The sequence below is a fragment of the Podarcis tiliguerta genome (genome assembly GCF_965153285.1).
Source record: "Podarcis tiliguerta genome assembly, chromosome: 6".
In the NCBI taxonomy this organism is placed as follows: Eukaryota; Metazoa; Chordata; class Lepidosauria; order Squamata; family Lacertidae; genus Podarcis; species Podarcis tiliguerta.
Window position 1 is genome coordinate 55,149,238 of NC_139539.1, and position 14,096 is coordinate 55,163,333.

The following is a 14,096-nucleotide window of genomic DNA, read 5'->3' on the forward strand; positions in this document are numbered from 1 at the left end:
TAAAATACAGTGGTACCTCGGGTTACAGATGCTTCAGGTTACAGACGCTTCAGGTTACAGACTCTGCTAACCCAGAAATAGTACCTCGGGTTAAGAACTTTGCTTCAGGATGAGAACAGAAACGTGGTCAGCAGCGGGAGGCCCCATTAGCTAAAGTGGCATCTCAGGTTAAGAACAGTTTCAGGTTAAAAACGAACCTCCAGAACGAATTAAGTACTTAACCCGAGTTACCACTGTAATTATTTGAGGGGGGGGGGGAATGCATGAACATCTAGCTACACCTTTACAAAACCGAGAATTTCCCTTTAACTTGCCTCTCAAATGATGCTGACTTCACCGGGACAATTAGTCCCCATGAAACCTGCATTCCATCCGCACACATTAACTAATTCATACTTGTCATGCGATTTTGGGATGTGAGGTGCTACAGACGTACAAAGGATTATTGCACTGATTAAATTAGTTTGCGATGGATAATTCATCTGGAGCAGCAGATTCCCATTGAGGATTTTCCTTCAACCTGAACTGAAGAAGAACGACACACGTGGCCCATGGCAGCTCTGAGAGCAGAAAATAAATTGAATGTGGCTTCGCTCCCTAAACCATAATTGGCAGCATTAAAATGCAACTGGGACTCCACAGGAGAAGAAATATCAGATGGTTAGTAGCTAGATTTAATGTTAGCCAAATTCGTGGAGGATTACAGCATTTTATTTCTTGATCATTCTTTATCCTGCAGGAATTACAACTGCTCCTCTTAATACAGGGATCTGGAATACTTCCACTATATTTTAAATAGATTGCTGTTTATTTCTGTGGTGAAGAAACATTCCTTGAGACTAGCTTTTTTGAAGTGACCAAAAAAGGATCACTTCCAGGTAAAAGGATGGCCTTCATATGATTGCAAAATATATGAGAAAGAAAGAAAGAAAGAGAATTTGCACTACTCCGCCTGGTACACCACCGTAATGTCATGCCAGCAGCAGAATGTCAATTCAATAAATAAAATAAAATAAAATAAAGTAATTCATGTTGTACTGACTGACAATCTGATGCCTCAAGGGAAGAAATGGGGTCTCGAGAGAAAGTCACATGTTTAGGTATTGTCTGGCTTGCAGTGAAGCCCAAGATCAATAAAAAATTAAGTAATAACAAATATTTTTATCACACAGAAGTACAGGTGAGGGGAAGGAAACTGGCACATAAAGCAGAAAAGAGTTTTTGTTGGCTGAAATTCCAGACAAATGCCTAGTTTTAGCATGAAATATTATTATTTTTTAATATACAAATGTTTTATTCCCATTTAGTAAAGTTAGGATGATCCACACATCTATTTCAACACTCTCCTTAGCACTGTTTGACCAATACAGAAACCTGTATACCAGATACATGATCAACTTCTGTTCCTCAGCACTTTGTAGCTCTCACACATATTGGAATACATTAGGAAACAAATTCCAGAATGATGATTCAGGATCCACAGTTGGCTATCAGGAAGCATAGGGGCAGTTTGTTAATCTGTATTGAGTAATGGTGGCAATACTCTCGTGGAGCAGGGTTCTATGTCATTTTAAATGTGCTTGTGGGAGAGGATCATTGGTTTGTTTTTGTTTTATTATGTATTTTGTGTTCTCATTTTGTATTGTTATGTTGTGAACTGCCTTGTGATCTTTGGATGAAGGGCAGTATACAAATTTTAATAATTTTTGACATCGGGAGCCAGTGTGGTGTAGTGATTAAAAGCGGTAGTCTTGTAATCTGGGGAACCGGGTTCGCTTCCCCGCTCCTCCACATGCAGCAGCTGGGTGACCTTGGGCCAGTCACACTTCTTCTGAAGTCTCTCAGCCCTACTCACCTCACAGAGTGTTTGTTGTGGGGGAGGAAGGGAAAGGAGAATGTTAGCCGCTTTGAGACTCCTTAGGATAGTGATAAAGAAGGATATCAAATCCAAACTCTTCTTCATCATCATCAATGTGATTGAATAGTTTTGATGGAACCAATGTAAATATATTGTCAAAATAATTGTTCTCATATATAATCTTGGCAGCATAAATAGCAATTGCAGTTTAATGGAAAACAGTCCCAGATCTTACACTGATTGCTTGGTACTGCTCACTCTGGAGAAAATCACACATAATTTGTAATTTCAACAAGAACTATAAGCTCCAGACACTTTTTATATAATTTAGCATTCTTTTTATGACAGAGCCATCATTTTAAAGACAATGCTGCTCACAAGCCTGGCAAATCTGGAACTATACCTGATCTGATAAAGTGGATAGTCTTTACTTGGGCTCTGTTATTTTAACTCATGTGCAACTACTCATTCTACATGCCTATTTTATAGTTTTTGTTTTTCATCTTTTCATTTTTGTCTGTTGTTATAATTGTTCTCTTCGTTTTATATATATTATAAAATGAAATAATACAAAAGAAGCTTTACGAATAAAAGTAAAAATTACTTCAACTTGCAAAAAAAACACCCAGCCAGAATAAAAATGTTTACACCAGCCGACAAAAAGGATCCCATCCACTCTCCGTGGACAAAGTATTCCACAAGACTGAAAAGTATGATTTAGAGTTAGCAGGCATGTCAGCTCAGAAAACAGATCATAGCTATAAAAAAAGGTCACTCGCACCTTAATTCCTTCAATATTTTAACAGATTCTAAAAGAAATCTAAGGGACACGGGTGGCGCTGTGGGTTAAAGCCTCAGTGCCTAGGGCTTGCCGATCGAAAGGTCGGCGGTTCGAATCCCCGCGGTGGGGTGCGCTCCCGCTGTTCGGTACCAGCGCCTGCCAACCTAGCAGTTCGAAAGCACTCTCGGGTGCAAGTAGATAAATAGGGACCGCTTACTAGCGGGAAGGTAAACGGCGTTTCCGTGTGCGGCTCTGGCTCGCCAGAGCAGCGATGTCACGCTGGCCACGTGACCCGGAAGTGTCTTCGGACAGTGCTGGCCCTTGGCCTCTTTGAGTGAGATGGGCGCACAACCCTAGAGTCTGTCAAGACTGGCCCGTACGGGCAGGGGTACCTTTACCTTTTTACCTTTTTAAAAGAAATCTAACTGAAGGTGTCAAGTTTTATCAGCACACACCTTTGTCTTCTGCTATAAACGGTTTAAGCACAATATCAGGTTTTGGACAAACAGGGCATTCATTGAGCTGTAGCTAACAATGACAATCAAAACTTTCTCTTGTCTTGTAAAAACAAAGACAAATTTCTGTTCAGTTTAGGATGTGTTCTTAGCCTTTGAGAGAGAACACAAAGGTAAATTTAAAGGGACAGCTAATTAAGGGGTGGCGCTGTGGGCTAAAGCCTCAGTGCCTAGGGCTTGCCGATCGAAAGGTCGGCGGTTCGAATCCCCGTGGCGGGGTGCGCTCCTGCTGTTCGGTCCCAGCGCCTGCCAACCTAGCCGTTCGAAAGCACCCCTGGGGGCAAGTAGATAAATAGGGACCGCTTACTAGTGGGAAGGTAAACGGCGTTTCCGTGTGCGGCTCTGGCTCGCCAGAGCAGCGATGTCACGCTGGCCACGTGACCCGGAAGAGTCTTCGGACAGCGCTGGCCCTTGGCCTCTTTGAGTGAGATGGGCGCACAACCCTAGAGTCTGTCAAGACTGGCCCGTACGGGCAGGGTTACCTTTACCTTAATTAAGGGGTCTCATTGCACTTCAGCTACAATATAAGACAATTATATGTCTTTATATATTGGAGGGGAATCTGATATATTGGGGAAGAGACCATAACTCAGTAACAGAGAACATGCTTTGGACGTGGGTGGTCCCAGGTTTATTCCTCAGTACCTCCAGTTAAACAGATCGTAAGAACAGCCTTGCTGCATCACACCTAAGGCTTGTTGAGTCCACCAAACTATTATCCCAGTGGACAACTAGATGTCTTTGGGAAACCCACAAGAAAGACCTGCGACAGATGATGAGATCACGGTCAGGCAAAGGAGATGATATTGGCTGGATGGACAAATAGTCTGAACTGTTAAAATATAAATTAGGGTAATCTGGAAACTAATATTTGGGAGATCTGATTGTGGATTGCCTATTGAGTTATCCACACTTTCTTGGAGCAAATGGCAATTCGGATTTTCTCCGGATTGCCATTTGTTCCGATCTATTGCTAAAGAGTGGGTTTTCCGTTGGAAAGGAGAGGGGCAAAGGTAAGACCTTTCTAGGCATGGAGAGAGGAGACCTATCTGGAGCAAGAGCAAGCATGACTTGTTGCAATTCCATTTTAGCTAGATGGGACTATCAAACAGGTATTCCCAATAATTAACATAGCTTTCTTATTTTCCAAGTCCAGAGTCTCAATGTTGTTGTACCCAGGGTAAAGTGTGCCCTTTCAACCAGGATTCTGTATTTGGGTCAAATTCTGCTGAGCATTTAATTCCAAATGCCATCAATTTTAGCAGAAAATTATGGATATACATTGATAGGAAATAAAGCACTGCGAACAGCCCAAAACCTTTGCAGACATTGAAAGTGGGATTGTGTGTAATATGTGCCCTAATAACATCGTGCACACGAATAATCATGAATGTGCAATAAAAAGGATGAGTGGAGGGGCCCAGAGGGTCATAATAAAGGTGTCGGGGGGAGCTCCGCATGCAGTATATATCAGAGAAACAAACTACTAGGATGTTCCCTAAGCAAAAGTATATTAAAACTTGATGCAAGTATAATAGATGCCACAGCTACAGATGTGCAACCCCACACTGTGAAATCTGCTTTCATTAATATCTTTCTATAGTACTAGAAAATTGATTAATGGATGGGAAACGCTGACATAGAAAGAAACCAGATATTTTGTATGAGAGCCAGTGTGGTGTAGTGGTTAAGAGTGGTAGATTCGTAATCTGGTGAACCGGGTTCGCGTCTCCGCTCCTCCACATGCAGCTGCTGGGTGACCTTGGGCTAGTTACACTTCTCTGAAGTCTCTCAGCCCCACTCACCTCACAGAGTGTTTGTTGTGGGGGAGGAAAGGAAAGGAGAATGTTAGCCGCTTTGAGACTCCTTCGGGTAGTGATAAAGCGGGATATCAAATCCAAACTCCATCTTCAAATAGACCCTCCTTCCAGATGTTACATAAACAGTATGAAACCCAGTCATAAGAAAGGTTCCTATGCCACTCTGTCAGTACGAACCAGGCTTTAGTTCAGTCTTCCTCAACCAGGGGTCCCTAGATGTTGTTGGACTACAGATCCCAATAATAATAATAATAATAATAATAATAATAATTTATTATTTGTACCCCGCCCATCTGGCTGGGTTTCCCTAGCCACTCTGGGCTGCTCCCACAGAGACCAAAAATACACTAAAATGTCACACATTAAAAACTTCCCTGAACAGGGCTGCCTTAAGATGTCTTCTGAATGTCATGTAGTTGTTTATCGCTTTGACATCTGATGGGAGGGCGTTCCAAAGGGCGGGCGCCACTACCGAGAAGGCCCTCTGCCTGGTTCCCTGTAGCTTTGCTTCTCGCAATGAGGGAACTGCCAGAAGGCCCTCGGCGCTGGACCTCAGCGTCTGGGCAGAACGATGGAGGTGGAGATGCTCCTTCAGGTATACTGGACCGAGGCCGTTTAGGGCTTTAAAGGTCAACACCAACACTTTGAATTGTGCTTGGAAACGTACTGGGAGCCAATGTAGGTCTTTCAAGACCGGTGTTATGTGGTCTCGGCGGCCACCGCCTGATGATGGACTGTGACATTTGGGGATGATTTGTTTACTTATTTATAATCCTCTCGTCACCCAAAGGTGCCTGAATGGAGAATACATAACTATTCAACATCAAGTATTACCACTATGCGAACGCTAGTGAAACAAATGATGGGGATTGTTTATCTGGCAACAACCCTGCTGTCCCAGGCAGCCAGCTATTGCTGTCGCTTCATATTTAGAGAGGCTTAGCCTCCTCAGCAGGAGTCCAGCTCTCAGCCAGGTCGATTTCTTCTCTGTCAGCCAAGAGACAAGCCACTTTCTCTTGCCGTACCAGACAAGGTCAACTTGGATGCCCGGGTTACAGGTTTTCATTTATTTAAAAGCGTTCCCAAACTGCTTAGTATTTTTCAAAAATCGCTAAGTGGTGTACAACATGAAAGCAATCAACAATGTTGTTAAAACAAAAGCATAACATAAAAGTGGTATAAAAGCATATGAAAACAAAAGGAGTTGAGGGAATTCAAACAAATAGAAGCAGGGCCATCAGCACAATGGATCACTTCTACTTTCTCCTCATAAGTTGCAGGAAGATAATAGCCTGCTATCTTCCTTCAGCTGTTAAGACAAATGGTGGCCACAAAGAAAGAAGGAACTTCCCATTCAGTACTTCCCATTCGCCGACTTAAGCCCAGTTCACACAGGCTAAAATCCTGTATGCAAAGCAGTCTCACAGTTACAGCTGTCAATGCCAGTCATGTAGGTTCTTGGTGGCAATTCACATAAATACAGGATGTAAAAATATGCCTCACCCTGAGTATATTAGAATTATATTTCCTGTATTTTCAGAATCTGGTGATTATTTTTAACTACCCTATGGAGAATTCACAGACTTCAAAATGTATCTTAAAATGCTCTCACTCTTCCCCACAAAGTTACAGGATGCGTAAGATTTTACCTTTCATGAAAGCAGTAAGAATTAATGTAGTTACCGAATTAAGTCCAGCAAGGCATCTGCAGAGCTCATGATAGGCTTCCCACTTTCCTCCGTGTTCTCCTTCTGGGCTGCCCCACCAGGGTGGATAATGGAGACCATAATGATTCCCACAATAACAGCCACAAAAGTGGTCCAAAGGTAGTATGTGACTGTTATGATGCCTAATCGACTAGATGTCTTCGCATCAAGGGCTGCTAGCCCAGACATTAAGCTGTTGAAAGAAGAGACAAGATACGTGTTACCCTTTCCACATGTTTTCTGAATGAGATCTATTGCTCTAGGCTGTGAGAAGAAATGGACACAGTAAAGATATATCTCAGATGCTAGTTAACTTAGACTGACAGTCCTATAAGCAGATCAGGATTTGTACACTGTAAGTTATAAATGCAAAACTCATCCTTAAAAAGAAAAAAGACAATAGGCTGCATCTATTTTTTTTAAAAAAATTCTAATAACATAAATATTATTAGAAAAAATGCAATTATTAATTTATGTTGCTCCCCAGTTTTCTGCATTTTTCTTCTATTACAGATTGAGTAGTGGGGCTTGGGATGCTATTTCTTTTCAAATGTGGGCTGATATGAGTACAGATGTACAGATAATTACAGCCCCTTCCCAACTCAAACATACATTGGCACATATCTAAAAGAAGCACCACCTTGTGCAATATGACCTAAATCACAGGTAAGTTTGAAATATTGCAATTTTTGCATCTCCGTAATTCCTATAATTTCTGTAAACTAGAAGACCTCAGATCAGGCCAACGCGATAATGTGATTGTGTACACAAACTCAGCCCAGAATTAGTATTTTTCTGGGAATGAAGTGAGGCAACACCGTATGGGTTTACGTGGAAGTAGGATAGGAAACTGGAATGTGAATTTCTAGCACTTGGCTTTTAATCCATGTTCGCACAAAGTTGCCCGAAATGCATTTATATCCTGTGCTTTGTCATAAAAGACTACTGAATGATGCACCCTTTCTTAAACCATTTGGAGTCCTAATTTCTCTCTAGACAAGGTTTGAACACCTTTGTACAGGGTAAAGACACCCCTGCCCGCCAATACTCCCCGGTGTCTACACAAACAGAAACAAATCTGACACTAATGAAGCCATGCTGATGTGAACATCTGGGACGGGCAGAGAGGGGGATATTAGAAACTTGCAAGGTGTGGGATATTGAAAGGAGCACCACTCAACCTTCCTTTTATACGGAAAAATATGAATGGGTGGCAGGAAACAGCAGCAGGATTTGGTAAGATATGTAACAAAGCTTCCAGGGCGGGGCTGTCTTCTAAAGATTTCAACACTATTTATTAACAACAACATTATTTATTAACAATAACCAACAAACTAGCGAACATTATTAATTTATTCTAGGCACCAAAATTTCCCCAAACATGACAAATGTCATTTGATGAATTTGTTTAGAGGTCAGGCTGAAAGGCAGCTTAACCTTTATAACAAATTTGGTGAAAACATAGTGGTGGGATTAAGCCATCAGGTTCCACTCATCCAGTAAATTAATTGAGAAAATGCACTGCTTAACTGCTTGCCAATCTTTAATCCTGCAGGTTTTGTTTTCAGTTCGATGCATTGGGGGGACGGGGCAGGGGGCGGGGACAGAGGGAACAGATTTTTAGCTGCATTGTATTGTATTTTCACCCTCTGCCCTAGAATTCCTCTCCTTTAATCCCCAGGTACTGGAGGGGAACTTGTGATTAATTCACAGTTATATTTTAACTGCTGTGTTCAAACGTGGCGAATGCTATTAGATGCAAGTTAAAGAGATACCTTCTTAAGAGATGGCATTTGTCAGATTTTTAAAAAAATGAAAATTGCAAATTGCTGTTTACTCAAATGCATCATAAACATTAGCAGAAGTATTGTTCATTATTTTTGCATTTATCGGCATAAGTTTAAAAAGTGAAATAATAAAAGTCATCCAAATACATTAATAATCCAAACACATACAATATATAAAAGACTAGATTGTATCGCTCAATTAAAGAGATAAAAGGTTAGAGATAAAAAGCAAAAGGATCAAGGCCTTGGAAGCAAATTTGTTAGGTGGTCAGAGTGTTCCTGCAACATTTTTTTTTAAAGTCACTATAAACCCTTTCCAGAAAGTCTGTTTAACATATTTAACTTCTGAGAACATCTGCATTATAATCCGGCCTGCCAGGCTACTCGGAAAGAAAGTAAATCACAATGAGGTTGTTGTGTGCCATAATGACATCAGTGAAAATAAGCAGAATGTCTATTCAGTGAAACTATGCAGTATACGTGAGTCCACCAATGCTGCTTTTTTCTTTTTTTTTACAGTTTCACTGTGATCCCAGTAGCATTTCATGTCACTTATTTTCTCCCAATGCAACATCCACTTACAAAGTCTTCCTGTTTCTGCATGAAGCATATTTGTTTTACGTTCAGATTGCCAGGATAGGAACAGCATGCAATCTAGAGTGACTTTACTACAATCATATGGTCATAACGTGGAAGTAATAAGGAGCTGTTAACTTACTAAACAAGTGGCTAATCCTGGGAACCGTAGTTTGTTAAGGCAGCTGGGAATTGGAGCTCTTGGGGGATAAACTACAATTCCCAGGATTCTTTGGGGGTGGGGATGTGCTTTAATGGTATGACATGTACACAGCCTTGCAAGAGGACAGGTCCTGCCCTAATGGAATAGGTAAAGGGTAAAGGGACCCCTGACCATTAATTCCAGTTGCGGACGACTCTGGGGTTGCAGTGCTCATCTCGCTTTAATAGCCGAGGAGGCCGGCGTTTGTCCGCAGACAGCTTCCGGGTCATGTGGCCAGCATGACTAAGCCACTTCTGGCGAACCAGAGCAGCGCACGGAAATGTCGTTTACCTTCCTGCTGGAGTGGTACCTATTTATCTACTTGCACTTTGACGTGCTTTTGAACTGCTAGGTTGGCAGGAGCAGGCACAGAGCATCGGGAGCTCACCCCATCGCGGGGATTCAAACCGCCGACCTTCTGATTGGCAAGCCCTAGGTTCTGTGGTTTAGACCATAGCGCAACCAAAAGACATAGCAGAGAGACAAAGGAGGAAGCGGAGGGAAATGGAGACAGTGATTTCTTCTTTCTCTTTTTTAGCCCATGGCAGTACTACAGTTCTAGTCTCAGAAAAGGAAAAGAAAGACAAAAATAAATTTTCACATGATATCCCACCACCACGGGGACTCCAGGGATAGACTTTCTGATGAGTTAAATTTGGATATAAAACGTAAAGGGACCCCTGACCATTAGGTCCAGTCGTGGCTGACTCTGGGGCTGCGGCACTCATCTCTCTTTATTGGCCAAGGGAGCCGGCATACAGCTTCCGGGTCATGTGGCCAGCATGATTAAGCCGCTTCTGGTGAACCAGAGCAGCACACAGAACCGCCATTTACCTTCCCGCTGAAGAAGTACCTAGTTATCTACTCGCACTTTGACATGCTTTCGAACTGCTAGGTTGGAAGAAAATTTGGATATAATTCACCCCAAATACTAAAACAAGAAAGAAAATGTAGAAAATGTTTCACTTTGACCTATCAGATTCATAAGAACTTAAGTAGAGCCCTGCTGGATCCAGGCAAAGGCCCCTCAAGTCTAGCATCCTCTCCTTGTTCTGGTCAACTAGATATTAATGGAAAGTCCAGAAACAGGACATGATCCCAAAAACATTCTCCCTCCTTTTTATTCCCAGCAATTGGTATTCCAAGGCAAACTGCCTCTGAAACTGGAGTTACTACATAGCTATCATGGAAGAGAGTCATGGGTAGACTTATCCTCCACAATTTGCAAAGAACATTAAGGTAGAAGAAAACGATGACCAGTTCAGATATTAATCTAACAAAAGGTACAGCATGACCTGCCACATCTCTCACATATTTACAGCAGCTTGGTTTCAGATGATGCTTGATCACCAATCATGGTATGGCCTAGAGTTAGTGTCCATTCATATATTAGCTCCAAGGTGACAAATCCTAGAGGGGTCTAATAATGAGATTGCCCAGTCTTTGGAGCATGTTCATTAATAAGATCATCATCTGTAATAAGATTACGCTGTCACCAGATAATGTAGTGAGAAGAGTTAGAATTGTAAGGGGCAAGTCCACAAAAGTAATTAACTGTTTAGAAGCAGCTAATTAGGGGTGCCTCCTGAAAGGGTGGAGAGTCAAACTAAGGCTAAATGGTGCTAATCTAAATGCAGAATTCTGTGCGGAACCCAGGAATAGCAAACCAAATTTTAAAAACAACGCAACGCAAGGTGAGGGGAAGGTATTGCTCTCTGTGTATGTATGAATGTATATACAGTATAGCCTAATAAAGACAGATGGCTTACACTGAATAACAAAGTAGTAAATCTACTTGCCAAAGATGACAATTAAGGCCACTGCATATACAGGCCATCCTTGTTTTGTGTGGCAGTTATGTTCTGAACATCACCGCCCTGTATGCATCAGTGGTGCCTGTATAAAAAATTCTGCCCAGGCACACCCTTTTAGTGACTTTTTCAGGTCACTTTCGGGTTTGGCACCACACGCACAAACGCATGTCAATCAGACACGTGTAAATCGGTTGTTGTCTGTAATGCATAGTGCTAAGACCACATTCACGTTATACATCTAAAATGCTATGGTATCACTTTTAACAGCCATAACTTCCCCCCAAAGAATTCTGAGAGCTGTCATTTGCAAAAGAGTGTTGAGAGTCCCCCTCACAGGTGTACAGTTCCCAGAATTCCCTGTGAAGAGGAATATATTACTGAACCATTCTGGGAATTGTAGCTGTGATGGGAATAGGTATCTCTAACAACTACCAGCACCCTTAACAAACCACAGGTCCCATAAATCTCTGAGGGAAGCCATGACTGTTTAAAAGATACCATAGTGCTTTAAATGTACGTTGTAAATGTGGTCTTACAAGAGAGTTCATAGCAACACATGTAGAAAAGGAAACGTGTGTTAAATTAAACTCAACTCAGTTGTCACATAGTCACACTTGGCTTCAAGTATCTGTTGACACATGATGGGAAAAGAGCCCAGTCTTCATATATGGTACATCAGCCTTAATAAAGGCAAACTCCTGGTTATTCCTGGTCTACTGCTTTGACAATGACAGCTGGCAATACTTTCGAATTGGTGACAGAATGATAATGGACAATCTACTTGTCTGTTTCATTCAGCTAAAAGGTTGTTGGAACATGGCAGATATATCGTTACCTGGAAGCTCCTGGTTTGGAAACCATTTTCAGGTGCTGACATGAACACAACCATCATTCTTGCTTTTCTCACATTATTTCTGAATGTGACAAAAAAAACCTAGCCAAATGATTCACAAAGTTGAGCTCCTGCACTTTTAAGATTAAAGTGAGTTTATTTATAAAGTGCAGTTGTTTTAATCCGCATGGCTCTCTGCTTAAATAACTGTCAGTCTCTTTCTGAATGGGGTTAGCCTCAAATGCCATAAACCCTGGGAAAGGGAAACATAAGGAGCTGGCTGCAAAGCCCATTCATCTCATGCCTCTCTCTCTTGCTCTCTTCCTCCTCCATCAGAAGCCATCTGGATATTGCTTTGAAATAGATGGATTATGGATACAGTTGTCAAAGGGGATTAGTGTGATTAGAAAGGCATTAATCTTGTCAAGAAGTAATGGTCAAGTATTAACCACCAGCGCAGTCGCTAGAAGATGCTTGTTTGTTTTCATTCATTCACCTCCCGGTCATGTTCTCATTTCCTAATTGCTTGCTATGGAAAAGCCCTTCCTAAGTAAGAGGTTACTAGCGACGTTCCCCTTTGTCAACAACATTAGTGATGATTAAATGTAGCATGATTATCATTGGCAGAACAGAAACACCAGCTTCCCTGGTTTGCTACTGCAAGGTCATTTTTTAAGGTCTCGGGGAGGGGAGATGTATTTCATCTCTGGAGCATAACCAATTCATATAAAACAGGAGTGGGGAACATGAAGTTCTCTGGACTCCAGCTCCCATAAGCCAGCATGGCTAAGGGCTGATGTTCCCCACCTCTGACAAACAGAAGAGTTTGTAGGAAATGCACTTTATTGTCAGGCCAGTTCAAATATAAACATACCCGCAAAAATATTTTACAAAATGTGGCAAGCCTGTATTATACTAGTACACATACTAGCGGCTTTGGACACGGATAAAAAAAAGTTACTCTTCACATATGGTTGAAGGAAGCAATCCAAGCTTATGTACAACAGAAATACAACCCCCCCCCCCTTATGAGCATGTAATTTGCAAATCTGCAAATATGAAAAGTCCACAAGAGGTATGCTGGGATAGAACAAGTGCATATCAGTGCTGCAAATCATTACAGAAAGATGCTTAAGGTGGTGGAGCGTTTTCCTAACTAAACACACATTTTGCTTAACCTGGGGAATCTGAGCAGAAATACAGGGAATTATCACCATCACAGCATTATGGCCGATCTTGTAAAAGAAGATTGCTTTGCATTTAGCTATCTAGGATCTGGATCAAGAAATAAAAAGCCAAATGTGGCTCTCCTCATTAGCATGTCTCTGAAGATTTCAAGCTTGCGTACTATACATATATATTAAGGATTTTATCAAAATTACAACTTCCTCTTATCCCTGGTGATGTGTTGAAAGTTGATGTGTGCTGGGAATGGAGAGACCTTCTTGGAGCAATGGACTGCGGCAGGGATGGCTAACTTCTGGTCTGGGGGCCTGACCCACAACCCCTCTCCCACAAATTTTCTGCCCCCTCCTCAAGACTCCACCAATTTTAAATGCTTTTAAAGTAATCTCACTGCTAGTATAAACCTCTTCATGCATCCCTTCACCCTAATGAAGATGCACATCAGCTCTACCTCATCAGCAGAAGGTAGGAAGAAGGGGGTTCTGTGCCTGTGTGTCTTGTGCATGTGAAAGTGTAAGGTGCTAAACTCACTTCAGATCACACCCACCAACCCCAAGAAGGTTGGCTAAGGGTGACTCTGATCCTCAGCCTATAAAAGCTTAGCTACACGTGGACCAAGAGGAAGTAAGGTTTGCAGGATGGGACTCCTCTTACATTTAGATCTTTTCATTTACTTTGTACGTGAATAGGGTAGATAAACTAATGATGGACCCATTACATACAGCTTGTAGTAGTGGGCTGCATGGTGGCCCCTGACCTCGTTGCTGTTGCTTACCAGGAAGGAGAGTGGAGGGGAACAAGGAGGCTGGCATAATGCAAATGCACCATCAGGAGCACTCTGCTGGTGCATTTGCACCACACTAAACTCCCTGCCACCTTGCCCCTCCCCCTCTTCTTCCCGGTAAGCAGCAGTGACGGTGCTGTTGGGAGGTCAGGTGAGCATCACACTGTCTGCTATTGCCAGTTTGGCTCCAAGTGTCTCCAATGCACAAATGTTCATTTGACCCAGAACTTTATATG

At 42.0% G+C, this 14,096-nt stretch overlaps 1 protein-coding gene across 4 annotated transcripts in view; it reads right to left on the bottom strand.

The window, feature by feature from the left end:
- Positions 1-14,096, bottom strand: part of SLC1A7 (solute carrier family 1 member 7) — a 47,334-nt gene that overhangs the window by 25,313 nt on the left and 7,925 nt on the right. For 3 of the 4 annotated variants that reach the window (XM_083448101.1, XM_083448102.1, XM_083448100.1), the window contains one exon: positions 6,658-6,873. In XM_083448101.1, the coding sequence (XP_083304227.1) occupies positions 6,658-6,873 (216 nt within the window). Of the gene's footprint in view, positions 1-6,657; positions 6,874-12,343; positions 12,402-14,096 lie in introns of those variants that run through there. The other variant, XM_083448103.1, reaches the window with a different exon arrangement.